This window comes from Poecilia reticulata, chromosome 12 (genome assembly GCF_904066995.2).
Source record: "Poecilia reticulata chromosome 12, P_reticulata-male-v2, whole genome shotgun sequence".
NCBI lineage: Eukaryota > Metazoa > Chordata > Actinopteri > Cyprinodontiformes > Poeciliidae > Poecilia > Poecilia reticulata.
In genome coordinates this window covers 4096381-4115630 of record NC_088841.1, presented here as the reverse complement: position 1 = coordinate 4115630, position 19250 = coordinate 4096381, and the positions used below count along the sequence as shown (strand labels likewise).

Here is a 19250-nt window from a genome sequence, read left to right as displayed (position 1 = left end):
TTGCTTTTGTCTGTACGAACATTTAAAGTGTTTGTTGCGTTGCTATATAGCTCCATTCTGACACTTTGGCTTGGATTTTTCTTGTCGTTTGGTGTTTATTTCACTTTGCAGCAAGTCCTTGTGCTTATTGTCAGTTGATGTTTGTGTAATGGTGACTTCTTGTTTTGACTCTGAATAAATAGATTTTTCAGTTTTTGACCTGACGATCTTTCATCAGAGCTCATCAAGGGAAAATTCAGTTTCCTCATTGTTTAGACGCCTGCTTCATGTTGTTTCTGTGTTTACTCAGCCATTACTTTCCCTTGGCCTCCGTCTGCCGTTCTTTACATCATAATTAGTCGCTTGTTTTTCATGCCAGTGATCAACCTGCCCATGATTTAAACGCCTCTGCCTAGTTGATTCATTCATTGTCAGATCCTCTTGATTTTTCTGTCAGTCATTCTTCTGGCTGTTTCTCCTTGTTGCCTTCAGGAGCTCTTTGAAAGGTATTTGTTTTTTCAGTTTTATTAATATCATCTACCTTATTATCGGGACTGTAAGTTTGAGGTTATTGAGCCGAGATGTCAACTCTAATCATCCTGGTAGATGGCAGCAGATTTCTATCGAGGATGGGTTAGTGTGTGAGTGGTTCTACAAAACAGAATAAACAAAACACAAACCATATAATCCAATGTAAACACTGATTATTATAAGTAGGCTACATTACCTATTACAGCCACGAACATGTCTTTTAGGCCTTACAACTATGCACAATGACCTTATAACTATTTAGTCACTTTTAGTAATAAATAACAACACTTTTTCCGTCTTGTTTTTTTTTAATAACCTATAATGTTAAAGTATAAGAAAACAACAAAACATGATAAAATTTACCACTTTAAAGTAACTCTTAGCTTAGTCAAGAATGAGTTAAAATGTCCAGAGCAATTTATCTGGCCGTTTATCCTTCTCAAACACAAACTGTTCCCCTCCAGTCTTATGGACTCTCTCTGGACTCTCTCACTCTCTCTCTCTCTTAAACTGCCTCTAAACGTAACTCCTCCTGATTTACGTTGCTTTCATGAACACCAAACAAAAACATTACTCACAAAACGGCCGCGCCCTCTAGTGGCAAGGCTGAACGCTGCATCACAGTCCTGCTTTCAGGACAATAATATTGCAAAGATGATATATTTGAGATATAATGCTCAGCATGATGTTCCCAACTGTGAACTTCCCAGTCGGCTTGTATGGGGGAATTCGGATGATGTGCAATGACCTTTGACCCCTAAAAATTCAGATTTGGTCTCATCTGACTGGACCATAACCTCCCAGTATCTCACAGGTTTGCTTGTTAATTGTTATCCATGAACCTTCAAAGCGATTTAACATATTTTTTCTTAAATAGCTAAGACTTGGTAAATATGTATAGAAGCCGTAACGTTTTGGTGCATTCCTAACTTCTTTCTTTAAAACAATTGTATCTTCTAAATTCTCGTGGTACTTCTGTTGGTGCTTGTCTGGAAATGTACTTGCACTCTACTCTCCTTTTCTCTCTGCTGTCTGCTTCCTGGTCCTGCACGTCTCTCCACCTGAGATCTCAGTAGCTGGTCATAAAACGGCTGTGATAAATGTTTAAATAATTCAGAAAGTGAGCATTATTATCGCAATAGAAGCCAGAGCATAAAGCGCACAGAGATCCAAACTGTAGCTGTACATGCAGGCACACTCTGAGTTGCAACATTCATCACTGCCAGGTTGTGCATCTGTGTGTTTAGTGGCCATGTTTGGCGTAGAAAGTGCTCAATCATGCTGACTTTTTGGTGACATGTGGAGTGTGCAGGTGTGAGTGTTCCTTGTCGGTGTGTTTATAGCAGAAGTGACGGCCGTGTGCGGAGACAGAGTGATGATGCTGCACACAGAGATGACTGAGACAGAGATCGTATAAATATATGCAGCTCTTCTCAGTTTTGTTTTTACAAATTCATCTTCCAGCTGCTGCAGGAAAAGGTCGAGGGTCGCAGGTCAGGGTTGACTTTGTCATCTCGATGCGTGTCTTGCAGTAAGACCTGTGAGACGGTCTGACTTTTGTACTGGGATTCAATGCTGCTGTGAAACATCCAGAATCAAAGAGTGGATTAGCATCACTGTAAACCTCACCACAGTATAACTTAGTAGATAAATCAGATAAATAAATGAGCTATTTGTTAATCTGATTTTTTTTCTCAGCCCATTGAACAATCATTTTTATGCCCTCAAAAATCCCAGAAGTTCATTTATTTCTTGGCATTTTATTAGAAATAAGGACACCAGAAACTCCTGCTTGAATCAAAGTGTATATTCATTATGAATCAAACGAAACATATGCAACAAAGGGGACTTAAAAACAAAAACAAACAACCAAAAGCCCATAATCTACTTATAATCTATTTATGCTGTGTAACTGTTTTAAGAAGCTTTGGCTAGAATAATAAGTACACCTTCAGCAACCTATGATTCAACCAATTCAAGGTCTAAGAGCTTTAAGACTTTTTCAGATTTTTTTCTTCATTTTTTGTATTAGCTATTCAACTCTAAAAGAAAGGGGGATGAGGGAAAAGCGAAAAAGAAGGGCAGAGTCCATCCAGTGACCATTCCAGCGTTGGTACTGAAAGCTGAAATAACACCATGGTGTCATGGTTGACTTTTTCTTTTTTTTTTTTACCTTCAAAAATATATTTTAAGCAAGTTCAAACTTTGTGGCAACCGTTTAATATGATCTTTAAATTCTCTATTTTGTGTAAACATAACATAGTTTTTTCCTATTACATTTTTGTCTTTTAGTTGGATCATCATAGAATTGTGTTAAATGTTTTAATACCCACATCGCCCCATCACATATCTACCTCACATTTTATTTGCAAATGAAGAAGCATCGTCTGATGTTCTGTGTGGGTTGTGTCTGAACAAAGATCACAGTTTGGTACACTTTAATCAAGAAAAATAATTTAAATTTTATAATAATATTAAATAGTATAATTTAAATATTATGTTATCACTGCCGATATGAAAATCAGTAATTACTTACTAAAAATATATTTTGAGTTTTTCTATATATTGTGTAACCCAAATGTTCATAAAACTCTTATGCTTGAAACGGGGCATTTATATTTTTGTTCATATATATATATATATATATATATATATATATATATATATATATATATATATATATATATATTTATCTCAGTTATCAGTAAACAAGGAATTCTTTTCAATTCATTAGATTCCCAGTCTAACTAATTTGTATTATGTCCTAAAACTTAATAGAGGTGTAAAATGTAGAACTGACTGGGGATCTGACTAGTGAGTAACGTAGTACATTTGTATTCGTACAGAACCGACAGAACTTTACACCGCATAGGTGTCAGTGCTAAAAACAAAAAGGTTGCAGCAAAGTCCTGAAAATATTATTATTCAATCTATACAAACACTTTGTCTGCGTTGGTGAAGATTAACTCACTTCGGCTTGTCGAATGCTTGGATTGGCTCCACCAGGACAGCAGTCCCGCCCATGTTTTCTTTAAGCCAATAAATATCTAGTGGCACTAGTGGACTGTGTATAAGTCGTTTAATTTTTGTTCACAGATGGTCAGTCATTAGGTATCAAGGGGAGAAAAGGTGGTTCCATACCAAAAGTTACTTATTATCTCCAATGCTGACCACATGATGATACAAAACAAGGAAACACCGTAAATAACATATTTCATAGATTAAACAGGAATTTGTGTTTCACAAATTCCTGTTTAAACCTAGACTAATTTGACAATCACCGTATTTTCCAGACTACAGAGTGCACCTCACTAAAGCCGCACCCACAAAGTAAAAAAAAACAAAAAACTGGAAACTTACGTATATAAGCCGCATGGTTCAAAGCTTGGGAAAAAAGTAGCAGCTTATAGTTCAAAAAATACGGTAGTTAAAAAAAAACACCTGTTTGGGTGAATCTTTGCACAGAAGCTGTGGTACATTTTCCAATCACTTTCAATAAAATAACTGCAGAATGTATCCTATTGAACCGTTGTTTTTCTATTTATCTCAATAAATCCCTGAGAATAGTTTTGGGAACACTGAACTTATTACTGCTACCTAATCCACTTTCCCCTGTTAACATGAAACAAACATCAACTTCTGCTTTCCCCCCCGTAGCTCCTCGGTGTCTGTGTACTTGTCCCACATCACGGTTGAATGTTTGCTTAATATCATGCAGCTCACCTGTGAGGCAGCATTTGTTGATTTTTCTCTCCTCTTAGTTTCCCCCCTTCTCCATTGTAGAATCTCATTCTTGTGTCTTTTCCGAATAATGTGGAGCTGAAGTGTATTTTAATGACTCCAGTCTGCTGGAGTAACATTATTTGCATGCCTCTGGTGTCTGCGCGCTTGTGCTGCTTCTTTGTTTGCCGCTTGTAGCAGGTTGCAAATGTGCAGTTTACACTTTTTATGAAAAAGAAATGAGGTTGGCACCAGCCATGAGCATAAACAAATCTTTCTCACCGATGCATACGCACGCTTTCATTAAAGTTACTTGTACATTATTGATGGGATCCGGGGGCTGTGTGTGGCTTAAGATCAGCTGTAGTTGTCTAACTCGGTAAAGAAGCATTTGATCACTTTAAATCTTTAATGTGTTGCGAGGTAGGACACGCAGGCAGAGTTTTACATTCTGAAGCGGAATCATCCTCATATTAGTTTGTTTAAACGAAAACAAAATGTCTCAGTTTTTATCGATTCCATTTAGTGCGATGTATACTAGGGCTATATATGTATATGTATATATATAGTAGAAATTAGACATTGTTTACCTAAGCTGTTCCTATTTATCCAAGCTTGCCAAGCTAGCAGATTTAAAACATATATCATATTTGTATAATTACATATGATCTTCCATCTTTGACCCTCGCCTTGTTCTGGGGCTCATCATGTTTAAAGAGCCCCTGAACAAGCATTGGTTATGGAAAAGTGGACCATTAAGGTCAGCATGTTAATGCACCAGCAAATGTCACTGTGGTTCATTTACATGCTTGTGTGGTCCTAGTTCAGAACCACTAAGCTCTCACTGCCTGACCTTAACAACGACGTAGAAATTTGAATGGAAATTATTTCTGATTTCAATCTTTCCTCGTTTGGGGAGCCATGAATGAGCAATCGAACCCTTTTCAAAGGGTTTGAATGCATGTGTTGACACCAAGCGGACAGGAGACCGCCCCAAAAGCAGAAAGCAGACTATAGAGCAGAGAATTCTGGGTAAATACACCAAAACAAACATGCGAGTCTAGCTCTAGCTGGAGAAATAGCTTGTCAAAGGCAACAGAGAAATCCTGCAACTGCTAAAATGTGACTTAATGTCTCACTGTTTTCTGGAGTTTTCAGGTTGTTTCCTTCGGTGGTCCTTGGTGCAGCGCCTCCACAGGTGGGGAGGGGAACAAGTTTTCAAAGGGTTTGGTTTTTTGACAGTGCAGTGAAAGAGAACCACACCAGCTGAAAATGTAGTGTGTTGCAGTTTTGGTTCCCAGTCGGACCAAGTCGACCGGACTGTCAGCTGTCAAAACACCATAATAGTTACTATATAAAGACACATAACATTTTCTTTCAGACTAAACTTTTCCTCTTTTAGATTAGTTAATACTATTAATGTTGGGGTTTTTTAAAGTTAGTTCAAGACCTGTATAGAACCAGACACAAGACAAATGAGGGTTTTATGACTTCCTTTGCAAAGGGAGAGATCCACAACCTCTAACCCGCTCGGGATCAAAGACTGGTGAGCTCTGCTCAACTCTGCTTGGAAATGGCTTTTATTATGATGACTTTCTTCAGTAGAACAATGCTGAGATAACAAAACAGATGGACCCCTTGAGTAGGAAATTACATTATAGATACAGAAAGAACCTTAAAGCATGACTGGTCAAAGGTAACTGAACACATGTAGATAAAACACTCAAATAAAATGATGAAACAATGATTAGTTAAAATGAGTAATTTTACCCAACATTCCCCCCTGTTCAACATTTTATGTCCTAAATACACAATCCAGTAAATGAAGACCAGAAGAACCCGTAAGGGACAAAACGGAAATCAAAACATAAAACTAAGAAAAACTACAAACAGAACCTGAGGAAACAACAAAACTGCAAATCAAGCATCAGCACCACACTGATTTTGCTGTACAAAACTTTAAGTGAAATGCATCATAAAGAATTACAGCAATGTGTTTTGTTCAAGTTTCTGGACAAGATTCAAATTCACAACATGGGCCTGAAGCAGAAGTCCCACCACAGCCTTGTGGATAAGAGCCTTCGTACATGGCAAAATACAAGTCATAAAAATCAAAAAGAGTAACACAATTAACAGAAAAGAAGCAAAAATCTTGAGCAACATTTGCCACCACGACCCAGTGGTGAACCAACTCAACCAGGATTGACTATTATCAACTTCATCAGCTTTGACTGCCTGTTGGAAGTTTTTCAAAGACTGTAAGGCTTCATTAATATGCGTATCATTGTCACCAGGTATGTAAATACAACAAGTTTTACCAATTAATGTACAAACTCCACCTTGAGAGGCTGTTAGCATATCTAATACCATTCTGTTTTGCAGTACCATTGTCCTAATGGCTGCCAATTCCTTCTGTTGTCCTTTAACAATGTCCATTGTGATGTTCGCAAATGCATGAAATCTGTAAGAGAGCGTTTCCAAACGCAGAATGTTCTTTGCCACACCTATCCATGGAAACAAAGCAAGAGTAACCTTTTGTCCATCAGTCCAGTGTTTGTGTTCTGGAGGAACGTCAGTCCCCCAGACTGAGTCATGAGGCTTAAAGTTCAATACTTCACGTTTCCGTTTACCCGATGATGATGAAGCTGGTCGACAACTGATGATAGTGGTTCCGTCTGACACCCACACAGGTGCACAGCGACCCTGAAATTCTCCTGGTAGAAAGTCATATAGTTTATGACCACAGAGCCACATTGCTCCAGGAGTCGAGAATCGAGGCACGGCGATATTACTCGGACCGATACGTGACATCAGGAAGGTGTTGCTGCAGGAGGAGGTGTTACCGAGTTTTGTACCGCTAACAACCGATCCTTGAGTCCAGCAGCAAGGATGTTTCATATCGGGTCGGCGTTCAGTCCAAAAAGTACGGGGAGATGTGTTTCCCTCCGACTTCAGGACTGCAGGAAATCTGTCACACTGGGCGGAGTGAACTTCAACAATATCAGAGGGATTAGTAGATGAGTATCTGAGGGCAGTGTTCTTACCCCCTAAAGATCGACTCTGGAAACACTCCGCTTCCTCTGCTGTCATTGGTTCATAGGTCAGAGTAGGCTGGTGTGAGCTAAGTGGAAGTCTGGAACAAACGTAGCACCCTGCCTCTCCGGTGGAATTTTGTGCTAGGTAATGTAGGTAGGCTACCCACAGGTTACCACCGCCATCCTGGTGTTCATCTAGGTTTTGCAACCAAGTAGTCATCCTGGTGGAGTTGTAGAGTGTGGCACACAGAGACCACAGCACAACAGAGAACCCACCCAATGAAGGCTCCCATTGTTGCTAGGTTACAGGGACACTGGAGGCACCTGTTCTAAGGGGTGAGAGTCCTTTCTTCACTGAAGTTGAGACGAAACACCTCTATACAGTGTAACCCCTTTGTAATCAGACTTTGGACTTTGATCTCACCCTTAAGGCTCCAGCACTCTCTGCAGCTTACAGTGGCTCAGGTGAATTCAGGAAGGTCTTTCTGCGATCTTAACAGCTGTTGGTGTCATCAACAGAACCTGGTAGGGTCCTTCCCATCGAGGACTGGCCCAGTTCTTTCTTTTGATAACCTTTATGTAGACCCAGTCTCCTGGTTTGATTTGTGGATCCTCCTGTGAAGGAAGAGAATCAGACGGCAGTAAATTTGCTTTTAACAGTTCTTTGTCGTTTAACATTTTTATCATGTAATCAGCCAATGTCTGTTCTTCATCAGCTTTGTCCAAATCTTTTCCAAAAAGAGGTAATCTGTAAGATCTGCCATGAATGATTTCAAAAGGTGTTAACCCATCTATGTTGGAAGTTATTCTCATATACAATTTTACTAAATCCAAACATTCAGGCCATGGTCTTCCTGTTTCTTCCATACATTTTCTTAATCTGCTCTTTATAGTTCCATTTGTTCTTTCAACCAAGCCTGCACTTTGGGGGTGATAGGCACAATGGTTCTTCAAAGTTATGCCTAAATGTTGAGCCATCTGACTGATGATTTGGTTCACAAAATGTGGTCCATTGTCACTGTAGATTGTTTCTGGAATGTTGTGGGATAATAGTTTTGCAAATAGCTTTAGCTACTGTTAGTGCATCATTATGCTTTGATGGAACAATTTCTACCCATTTGGAAAATGCATCAACCATAACCAAGCAATATTTGTATGGTCCACTTTGTGTTAATTCAATAAAATCCATGTGCATTGTTTGAAAAGGGTAGGAGGGTTTAGGGAAAGCTCCTCTTTTGGGACGCACATATCCCTGTGGATTATGTTTTATACAGGTGGGGCATGATTTACAGAAACCCTTTAAGTACTTTTCTAGACCATAAGTTGTAAAATATTTTCGAATTAATGATATCATCCCCCCTGTTGACACATGGCAGGGACCATGGGTCACAACAGCCGCTGCTTTGAAAAGGGACCTGGGCAAAACAGGTTTATTAGCGACATGATAGAGACCATCCATACACACATAAACATGAAACATTAAAATCCGTAGTCTCGTTACCTTTGTCTGAGTCACGTCTCACCAGAGAACAATGGATTTCTCTAAACTTGTTGATCTCAGTGCTGCAGACTGTGAAGTCAGCGGGCAGCCCTCCTCTCAAGGCCTAAGAGAGATATGAGGCTGGATAATGTCCAGGTCGGTACCTTACTCTGACCGCTGACCCCTCCAGATATGCAGCCAAAGGATCATTTCACCAAGTTGGTGTTATACTCTAATTATGACACAATACATTAAACATTGTTCTCGAGGAGAATGTGTTTTTTTATTTTTTTAGTTTTTACCACATCTCAGCTTCTCTTCCTTCAGAAAAGCCATAATTCCATGAACCTCTCACTCTTCCCCAATGTTTTCCCAAAGCACAATGAAGTGCTTCTCCTAGCTCAAGTCCATTTAATCTATAAGAAGAAATCAACCCTTCCATATCTACTATAAAACTATCCACATCCTCTTCTACATTTGTTACACCTGCTACTGCTTGTCTAGCTTCTTCCAATGTCCATGGTCTAAAGACATATACATGTTCTGGAGCACCTTGTACTCCTGCTCTAGGATTTGCAACTTGGACCATTGGACAAGCATTCATTACATCATCAGAATCACTAGGAAGGTCGGGAACTGATTGTTTTTCCTGTTTTAACTTTTTTTCTGTACTGCGAAGGACCATTTTAGTGCTCTTCTGTGGCTTGAACTCTTTCTCCTGTTCAGCCAAGTTGTCTAAAAGGTCCGTTACTTCTGCATAGGGACCAGGTTGAGCTAATGATTCATCTGGCTGCGGGGACGGAGAATGGATTGGAGCTCCTCCCGCAGCACCAAGAGCATTGTCATAAGGGGGAGGGGCACATGGTTGTGTCTCATTATCCTCTGGTCTGACAAAGAGGGATTTTGCCTTTCGATCATTTTTCTGTGCCTTTTGTTCTCTTCTAAATTTTGCTTCTGTCAACCATGTCTCTGCACATTGTTTTTCTTTTTTCTAGTTTAATTTTCTTATTTCCTTTGGCATAGGTTATTTTTGTATTTAAAAGACCGACTAATTCTTCCCAAAGGGGAACTTTTAGCTCCATCTTCATTTGATAATTTTTTATCCATTTTTCTCTGAATTCTAAACTATTAGGGTGTTTTAAAACCATGTGTTTTTCATCTCCTTGTGGTTTATAACCTTTTCCTTGTTTATTTCCCATATTACTCAAATACTCTGTGTTGATTCTCTCAAAACAACAAAAAACCAGCAACAGCAAAAATTATGTGTGTGTACTCTCAACAGAGGATTGCTATACTGTGAGCCCCGATTGTCCCCTGAAAGACAGGCTTCTAGGCTGAGACTATTTCTCAGTCCGGTCTTTCACTTAGGCTTCTAATGCCGAGGACAGAACGAGTTTTAAATCCTCAGTTGATTCCACACCATTCATTCACTCATTCATACAAAAACAGAATTTAAGTTGAACACCGTCAACTAGGGACTCTAACCCAGAATTTAAGTTGAACGCCGTCAACTAGGGACTCTAACCCAGAATTTAAGTTGAACGCCGTCAACTAGGGACTCTAACCCAGAATTTAAGTTGAACGCCGTCAACTAGGGACTCTAACCCAGAAATTAAGTTGAACGCCGTCAACTAGGGACTCTAACCCAGAATTTAAGTTGAACGCCGTCAACTAGGGACTCTAACCCAGAATTTAAGTTGAACGCATCAACTAGGGACTCTAACCCAGAATTTAAGTTTCTCTTTAGTATCGGCTGTTTCATATGAAAAGCTTCTACTCACTCAATTGGTGTGTCGGTTTGGTCAGGTCGGATCCCGTCAATCGGCCGCTGACAGACGAAGGGAGACCTATTTCACCGGCCCAGCGGAGAATTTACTCCCCGGGACTTTGTTCGGGTCTTGTTGACTCCGGCAGTGCACTGGCTTCGGTGTGTCGTCCTCAGTCAGCCAACGGTCGGTATGTTGGGATCCGGGTCACGGCACCAAGTTGTTGGGGTTTTTTAAAGTTAGTTCAAGACCTGTATAGAACTAGACACAAGACAAATGAGGGTTTTATGACTTCCTTTGCAAAGGGAGAGATCCACAACCTCTAACCCGCTCAGGATCAAAGACTGGTGAGCTCTGATCAACTCTGCTTGGAAATGGCTTTTATTATGATGACCTTCTTCAGTAGAACAATGCTGAGATAACAGAACAGATGGACCCCTTGAGTAGGAAATTACATTATAGATACAGAAAAAACCTTAAAGCATGACTGGTCAAAGGTAACTGAACACATGTAGATAAAACACTCAAATAAAATGATGAAACAATGATTAGTTAAAATGAGTAATTTTACCCAACAATTAACATTTTATTTTAAGGTAGAAAAATCGGTATTTAAACACATCAAACACTGATGCAAGCAGTCGAGGCGGGCTTCCTTCATTACTGTGGCTGGACTCACTAAGGTGAGGACCCCCTCACCTGGTCGAGCTTAAAATAGAACTGCTGCTTTTCCGCATTGACAGGAATCAGTGGAGGTGGTCCAGACATTTTATCCGATTGCACCCTAGCTGTCTCCCTTTGGAAGATTTTCAGGAAAAACGTCCAACTGGAAGGAGACCCTGTGGGAGATCTAGAACTCAACGAAGGGACTGAGATGTCTCGTCTAGCCAGCGAACACCTTGGTATTCCCCAGAATGAGCTGGACCTGTTGCCCCAGCAACCTAATCTTAAGACAAAGGATGGGCAGATGGACCTCAGACATCATTGGAAAACCAAAACAAATCAGTTCGGATATGAGGCAGAGTGTAGCGGTGGTCGTTTTCAGTGGTAAAATACTTCCTTCAGGAGTTACAGTGTTGATTGAAACTGGGGGTTTCAATACTCCAGTTTGCTTTTGATGTTCATAATAACCCAGCAGGCGTCTGTTCTGTCGCTCTGGGCATCTAACTCGCATCGCCAACCTGTCAAGTCTCACTATGACTCATATATAAATCACTACTTACATTTTGACAATTGCTTTTAATCCCAAAGTGAGTGTTATGTTTGTAAACTATATTTATACATCTAAATTCACACTTTAGATGCTGCTCTGAGCTGTACCATGTATGTCATTTATAGCTGTGTGCTCTGCACCTGCAGAGTTGTTTTATCGTTATTGCCTGTCTATAATCTGCTTTAATCTGTTGGTGTACAAAGCATCCTCATGATCTACTTTAGTCTGCTTTGCGAGGCAGAATGACAAATGGAGACATTAACGTGTCACGCTTCTTGAATTTTGAATATCAATCCATGCTTAAATGGAATTTAACTCCGGCCACGCATCCTCCATTTTGTTTTTATGGAGCAGTAACGGAGAGAGCGCCACCTTTCTGCAGATGGCCTCGTCCCCATTTTACGTAAATTGATTTTTTCTTGGCACACCCCTATCATGTTGCCAGAGCCTGCAGGGTTTCTGGTTTCAGTCATTGAAATTAATGTGAGATAGGTCACCAGGAGTCACAATGTTAGAAGGATGAAAAATATTTTGGCTGCTTTGATGTTTTCTGATAACATTTTGAAAATAAATTGAAAACTATGACAGTGCATAAGGGCTATTGGAGATGGAAAAAAGTACATTTCTGGCAAAAAAAACTTTTTGAATAATTTTTTTCAAATGTCAAAAATTTATGAATTTTGGAAATTTTCACATCAAAAAGTTAATAATTTAGTATATGTAAAATCATGGAATAATTTTTTCTTTTGCAAACAGGGCTGGTTTTTCACAGTTTGGCCAAGTGATTGAATTGAGTGCCATGTTGTTTTGTTTCTAACGTTCTCTTTAATCTGTACATGCTTTTTGTTCTATCAGATGAAAAAGCGTTAGCTGCAGCTTGTAGCTACAGGTGGCAGATGTTACAGCAATTGAGACGTTGACATCGACGCTTCTATAAGAATTCAGCCAAAGGCGGAACGGATCGCCTCGGCGTTCAGAACGATGTGGTGAATTATTAATTCTCTCTTTACCAACACGTCTCATGCCTTCCATGGTGTTTGGTTTCATCACAGCCCAGAGTAGAAAGGTGTCAGGCCGATCATCCTAATTAACTCGCTCTGATGCGCTGCGTCTCCTGGCTGCAGGTCCTCACGTGTCTGCACTTCAGTTCTGCACTTTAACTCCTGTCATGCGGCTGACAGTTGCAGTTCTTTCTGGCCGTGTTGAGTTTTCAAAAGACGTCAGCAGAGTGAAGTTGGTGGATAAGGAGGAGGTGCAGTCTGTCATCTGCTACCTTATACCTCCTGCTTCCTTCACAAAGTTACAACTGTGTTACATCACCATTTATTCGCGCTGACTTTCATGGGCCTGGCATATATAAATCAGAACATCTGAGCTCCGTCTGCAGTTTAACCCTACAGCAGACTGAGGACGTCCCTCAACAGTACAAAAACACTTTGTAGGGATTGTGGAATACACAAAACATGACACATAAACACGTGATCAGTGACATTCAATATATTTTCACATAATTAAAACATTTTACATGTTATCCATTTGGAATGCACCAATTTGTAAATTTGGGCCAATACTGATACTGGCTGAAAGCCGATATTATACAGTATACATTAAAAATAGGTTTTCTTTCAATCCTTTGCTGCACCACTGTCACATGACCAGCCCTGTTCCCTCCTCCTCCTGAAATGCAAAACAAAATAAATATAGGTTATTAATATCAGCCTATTTCTACTTATCGGACCGATCCCAGTGTGCTAAAAATGACTAACATCATGTCATAGTCCATATTATTTGTTTGCTTTCTTCTTACTTCTTTCTTCATATTGGATAGAGATGTAACAATCAGACGTTTGTGGATAATTTTTGCTTTGTCCTTCCAATTTTAGCTGACACAGGAAGTAGAGGTTGCAAACTAGCACGGATTACACATCTCAGAAAAATGCAAAAAGTTCTCCCCACAATGCTGAAGGCTTGGACTTAGACATTTTCAGAGCTTTCTGCCACCACCAGTGGATGGGATCCTTGAGTTTAACAGCTAATTATGAGTTGATATTGATGCCTTCAAGTCTTCTTCCGTCAGGATGGGTTTTGGTTTTTAAAAGTTCAGCCTGGTAAAGCTATGATGTGTTCACTGATTGACAACATACCAGATTTTTGAATTTCCAGACTCAGCTCCAGTTGGAGCGGATCAACTTTCTGTCCATCTATCCAGAGTTGCATGTATCTTCAGTGTGTCTGCTTGTTTTCTAGGAACATGTTTGGTGATATTTATGTCACTGTGGTTTACCTTCACTAACTCGTTTTGAACTTTACTTTTCATTGATTCACAGACCTCCCTGCAGTCATGCATAAACAGTCCAGACATGAAAGTCTCTTGAGAGACTGAATATTTGCCTAGTGATCATTTGACAACATGGAATAGAAGCAAGCGGCTGTAATGACCGATGGTGTCCGTTGTGAAGTATGGTTTTTAAAACAATTGATAACATTTTTAGGACATTTGCTTCAAAAGCAATAAAATCTGAACAGTTTATATATATATATATATATATATATATATATATATATATATATATATATATATATATATGCTATACACGCAATATGCAAGCATCTGTTTTCAACTGTATGTGTGTAATAAACCAAAACTCTGAGTCTTTATTGTGAAAGTGGATTTGTTGTGTTCTTGAAACGACAGTCATCCATCAGCGGTGACCTCTCCAGAACGTTCCTGTGTCTGCTTTAGGAATGGTGTTGTTCACTGATATTTATCTGTCACCACAGCTTAACTTCACCATCCTTCTGTGAACTTTATTGGTTATCGATTGGACAAGCCCATTGCATTATAGAGCTATAATGCACACATGAACATCTAAAAATCCCTCAGCTATTTCAGCTCTCTGATGGAAAAAACAACAACATTGCACACAGAAACTATTTTGTGTAGAATGGCTTTTGATTTTCTCCAGCCTTTTTCTCCAGACCTTTTTAGAGTCTGACTTTACTTATCAAGGTTTTTCTGTGGAATCCACTGTCCTTTCCCACTTAGCTCCACGGATCGACAGTAACACCCCTACCATTTTCCCAGCTCTGATTTCAAGCAGCACTTCCTGACCATTGCAACGCCAGAGAACCTCTGATTTGTAGCGTACTCCACATCCCTCTATGTCTGTTCTGTCAGTGTGAAAACAGTCTAACTACTCAAAGGCATTGAATCTTCCTCAAATGCTCAAATTATCGCTAAGAAGTGAAGACAACAATAACGTAGTTACACGTAGAAGGTTTATGCCGGTACAGGCGAACCTGCTTGACAAGTCCAATTTGAGTGAAAGGCTGCGCGCGGCCTGCCCCAAGATACAACAACAATTTAGAGGTGGGTGACCAGACGGTGCAACCAGACGACACGAAGGTGGGAACAGCACGATTGGTGCAGGGACCTTTGCACCCAGTTCAGTCTCTCTATAAACCTAGCTTGATGATTCCAGCTGAAGAAATCATCACTCCGTGGCTGACTGCTGTGATGCATTCTTTGAGTATTTTGATTGGTTCATCAGGCACCAGAAGCAGTAAGGACACCATTTGGCTATTTCAAATACAAGATGAGCACAATTTAGTAATATTTCCTTCTGTTTTAGGATGTTTTCCCCATGTTTCATGATATAATACAGATGACCGATATGGTTGCTAAACAGAAAGAGACACCGTCACTGTTAACTGTTTAGGTGTCTTCATCAAACTATAAGAGAATGACTAGCAGTAATAGTAAAGGAGGAAAGAAGTGGAAGTTGAGGAAGATGCTGAGTCTGAAGCCATAGAGGCTATCGCTGCTGCAGCTGGGAGTAAAAATCATGTTATTTCAAAAGGTATGACTTCAGTTGATTGTCATTTTTAATTTAGCTCAAAAGCAGTGCCTAGAAAAAGAAGATGTTCAAGGATCGGCGACCTGCAGAAGATCTCTGGGTTGTTAAAATCTCAAGAAGATCATAAATTTTACAGAGACGTTCTTTAAAGAGAGGGAAAAAAGAAAGGGATTTGCATATTTCTTCCTCTGTAGTGCATAACATTTTTAACTTTTCAAGGAATTTGAAGGAATTCAGTGCAGAAAAAGCAAGGGACCAAGCTAGAGACAGGCAGCCGTGATCTCTGATCCTTTCAAAGGAGTTGCATAAAGAACTGTTGTTCATGAATAGCTGATAGAATCACAGAATGAACAAGTGTCTTGAAAATCCCCTTTTCAATTTCTAAAATACAGTTACATTTATGAAGGAAACTTTACTGTGCAAAAACAAAGAAGCATCTTATGATGTTTTCACACCTGGTAGTCTGGTAGACTTACTTCCCTGGGGATCAAAATTGCGTTATTTGTTGCATTTCCTGCTGCTGTGGTTTACTTTCACACTGCACTATGTTAAAATTAACCACAGTGCTTTGAAAAACCTGGTCAGAGCTTTAATGTTTGCTCCCAAACTGTTAGAGCTGAAGAAAGAGGAGAACTATAAATCGCTGTTGTCCATAACGTCCTGAAGTGTCTTAATTTTTGGCAAGTTTATGAGAGGAAACAAGAGAACATCATTAAATAAAGTAATGGAAGAATAAGCCAAAAAAAAAAAAAGGAAAGCAGGACAGGATGCAACACACACACGCACGCATACACACACACGCACGCACGCACACACACACACACACACACACACACACACACACACACACACACACACACACACACACACACACACACACACACACACACACACACACACACAACCTCAAAATATCAAAATCATCAAACTTCTGGAAAATCCTGTCAATGTGATGAGCGCCCTCTTGTGGTGTGTCTAAGTTGCAGTTTATTATTATGTGATAAATTAAAGGGCTGTTTCTTTCTTAGTACACAAGCTGGAGTGTGTTAAGATCTGATATAGTGAAAACATATCACTCTTAACTGGAAGTGATATTAACGTTTTGGAGTCCCAACTTGAATCTGATAAAGAATCAGTGGTGAAAGCTAAAGATTAGGATGATGGCATGGAGGCTTTTGATTTCAGATAAATTGATCCCAGAGGAAACATGTGGAAAAGTTGGTCAGAAATGAGAAGAACAGTTTGTTTGCTGTAATGTGGAGGAATAATTTCTTTTTTGTGATTGCTTAGAAAAGTTGAAATAATTTTCAGTAATCCATTTCTAATTAAAATGAAAATAAAATTCAGGTGGATTAACCCCCCCCCTCCTCCGTCTACAGATTCCTGTCATACTGTATTTATCAGAAACAAACGTCAAGGCTGAATGAAGATAGTTTTAAATCTAAATATGAATACTGTCTGGCTGAACCATATGACTTTGTCCTTGATTTAATTTGTAAATAAACAAAAAATAGCATTTTAATAAGTTCTCATTATTACTCCTACATCAGAGACTCTGTAGTTAAACCTTGTGTTAAAGAGCAGGGGTGCCTAAACTTTCTATGTCATGGCACCAAATGGCATCAGCTTCTGGCCAGGGAAAGCCTTTGCTAACCCACAGACAATGCTGCAAAATATGCAAAGAAACATCAGATTTTAGAATCTTCTTGGTCACTTTTCTTCACTATTCAGTAATTATTACATTCATACCTGATGATTATAGTCAGCCAGGTGTTCTCAGGGTTTTTTGCAGGGTTGCTGGATGGTTCCTACTGCCTGGCTTGGGAAGCAAAGTAGCTTCATAAGTTTGACAATTGGCCAATCATAAAGTCATTTTTAGAAATATCCTTTATTATCCCACAGTTGTGAGATTCAGGTATAACAGCAGCACTGAGATATGCAGGCTCACACAAAAGATCAAAAAATGTTGAAATACTTCCTGAAGGTGGAGTTTCTTAAAGAGGCAGAGACTAAATATCTATGTGTTAAATTGCAGTCGTTTTCTAACATTTGCTATAAAAATTGAAAGCAACAGAGTTACTTGATTGTGCTATAAAATGACACTGCGTGCCTGGAAAACACATAATACTTCCCCTTTACATACATGGTATTTGGCATTGAAGAATACGAGGTTATTTTAGGACAATAAACACTTTTTCTTATTGGGATTCAACAAAAAGATTGAAGTCCAGTGTGTCTGTGTGTGTAAGAGAGAAAGAGAGGTAGTGTGCAGGAGAGACGGGGGGTGTGTGCCGGTGTTGGGTTTCCCTCTTCTCTGCTCTCCTCTCCTTCGGCTCGCGCCTCAGTTGCGTCCTCGGAGCGGCAAGAGCTGCAGGAACCGCCGCTGCTGCTGGATAACCGAACCGATCGCTCTGCAGCCTCATTATATCTGGATTATAACAGCCTCCCTCCTACATCACACACATCCCTCCCTGACCTGCTCTTCGCTTGGCGGTCCTGATCGAGGCGTTTGACATGCCTCTGCCACTCTTGTGACACTTTGATGCTGCGCCCACCTGCCTTACAAATATGATGAAATGGCAGCCCCGGAAGAAGGTGAGTAAAACTCCTCGTTTTCTCTCCAAAGTTGCAGCAGAACAACGGAGTGAGTGAGCGAGTGAGGGAGTGACACGTCTTTGGATTAGTGGAGCTTTTTAAGCCCTGAGGAAGAAAGCGCAGTCACGGCCACTTTATTAAGGATAATCCGTTAATAGTCCCCCTTTTCAGAGAGACACTTCTGCAACATGCCTGGATGGGATTATTAGAGGATTATAAGAGGAAAAATTCCACAAAGCTAAATGAAAAGTCACCATTCACAGCTCAGAGGAAGTTCTTTTTAGGTGAACTGGATATTTAGAAGCTAGAAATCGCCCCGAATGCTACAAATTCATCCAAATCTCTTCATTTTCCTAACATCTCAGTTGTTGCTTTTTTGTGTGTTTTTTTTTTCATATTTATTTATTTGCACAGCCTTCAAGAGTTGCTATTTTTTAAAGTGTCGCTGTGTTTACTTTACATTACAATAAATGAATTCTGATTATAAGATGATTGTGAGTATTTGGGAGTGCTGGTCCTCTGTTGCTGCTGTCAGTTTCTGGGTTGTAATTTATCCATCCATCCATCCATTTTCTTCCGCTTATCCGGGGTCGGGTCGCGGGGGCAGCAGCTTCAGAAGGGAGGCCCAGACTTCCCTCTCCCCAGCCACTTCTTCCAGCTCCTCCGGGGGAATCCCAAGGCGTTCCCAGGCCAGCCAAGAGACGTAATCCCTCCAGCGTGTCCTGGGTCTTCCCCGAGGCCTCCTCCCGGTGGGACGTGCCCGGAACACCTCACCAGGGAGGCGTCCATCCTTACCAGATGCCCGAGCCACCTCAACTGGCTCCTCTCGACGTGGAGGAGCAGCGGCTCTACTCTGAGTCCCTCCCGGATGACCGAGCTTCTCACCCTATCTCTAAGGGAGAGCCCAGCCACCCTGCGGAGGAAACCCATTTCGGCCGCTTGTACCCGTGATCTCGTTCTTTCGGTCATGACCCAAAGCTCATGACCATAGATGAGGGTGGGAACGTAGATCGACCGGTAAATCGAGAGCTTCGCTTTTTGGCTCAGCTCTCTCTTCACCACGACGGACCGGTA

General features: G+C 40.3%; 1 protein-coding gene across 3 annotated transcripts in view; it reads left to right on the top strand.

Annotated features, from left to right (window-relative positions):
• Window positions 1-19250, top strand: part of ttc28 (tetratricopeptide repeat domain 28) — a 124325-nt gene that overhangs the window by 17442 nt on the left and 87633 nt on the right. The window contains exon 1 of one of the 3 annotated variants that reach the window (XM_081613233.1): window positions 17808-18176. The exons of the other annotated variants lie outside the window; for them this stretch is intronic. Within the exon in view, the coding sequence (XP_081469359.1) occupies window positions 18150-18176 (27 nt within the window). The 5' untranslated portion in view covers window positions 17808-18149. Of the gene's footprint in view, window positions 1-17807; window positions 18177-19250 lie in introns of those variants that run through there. 3 annotated transcript variants of the gene reach the window in all.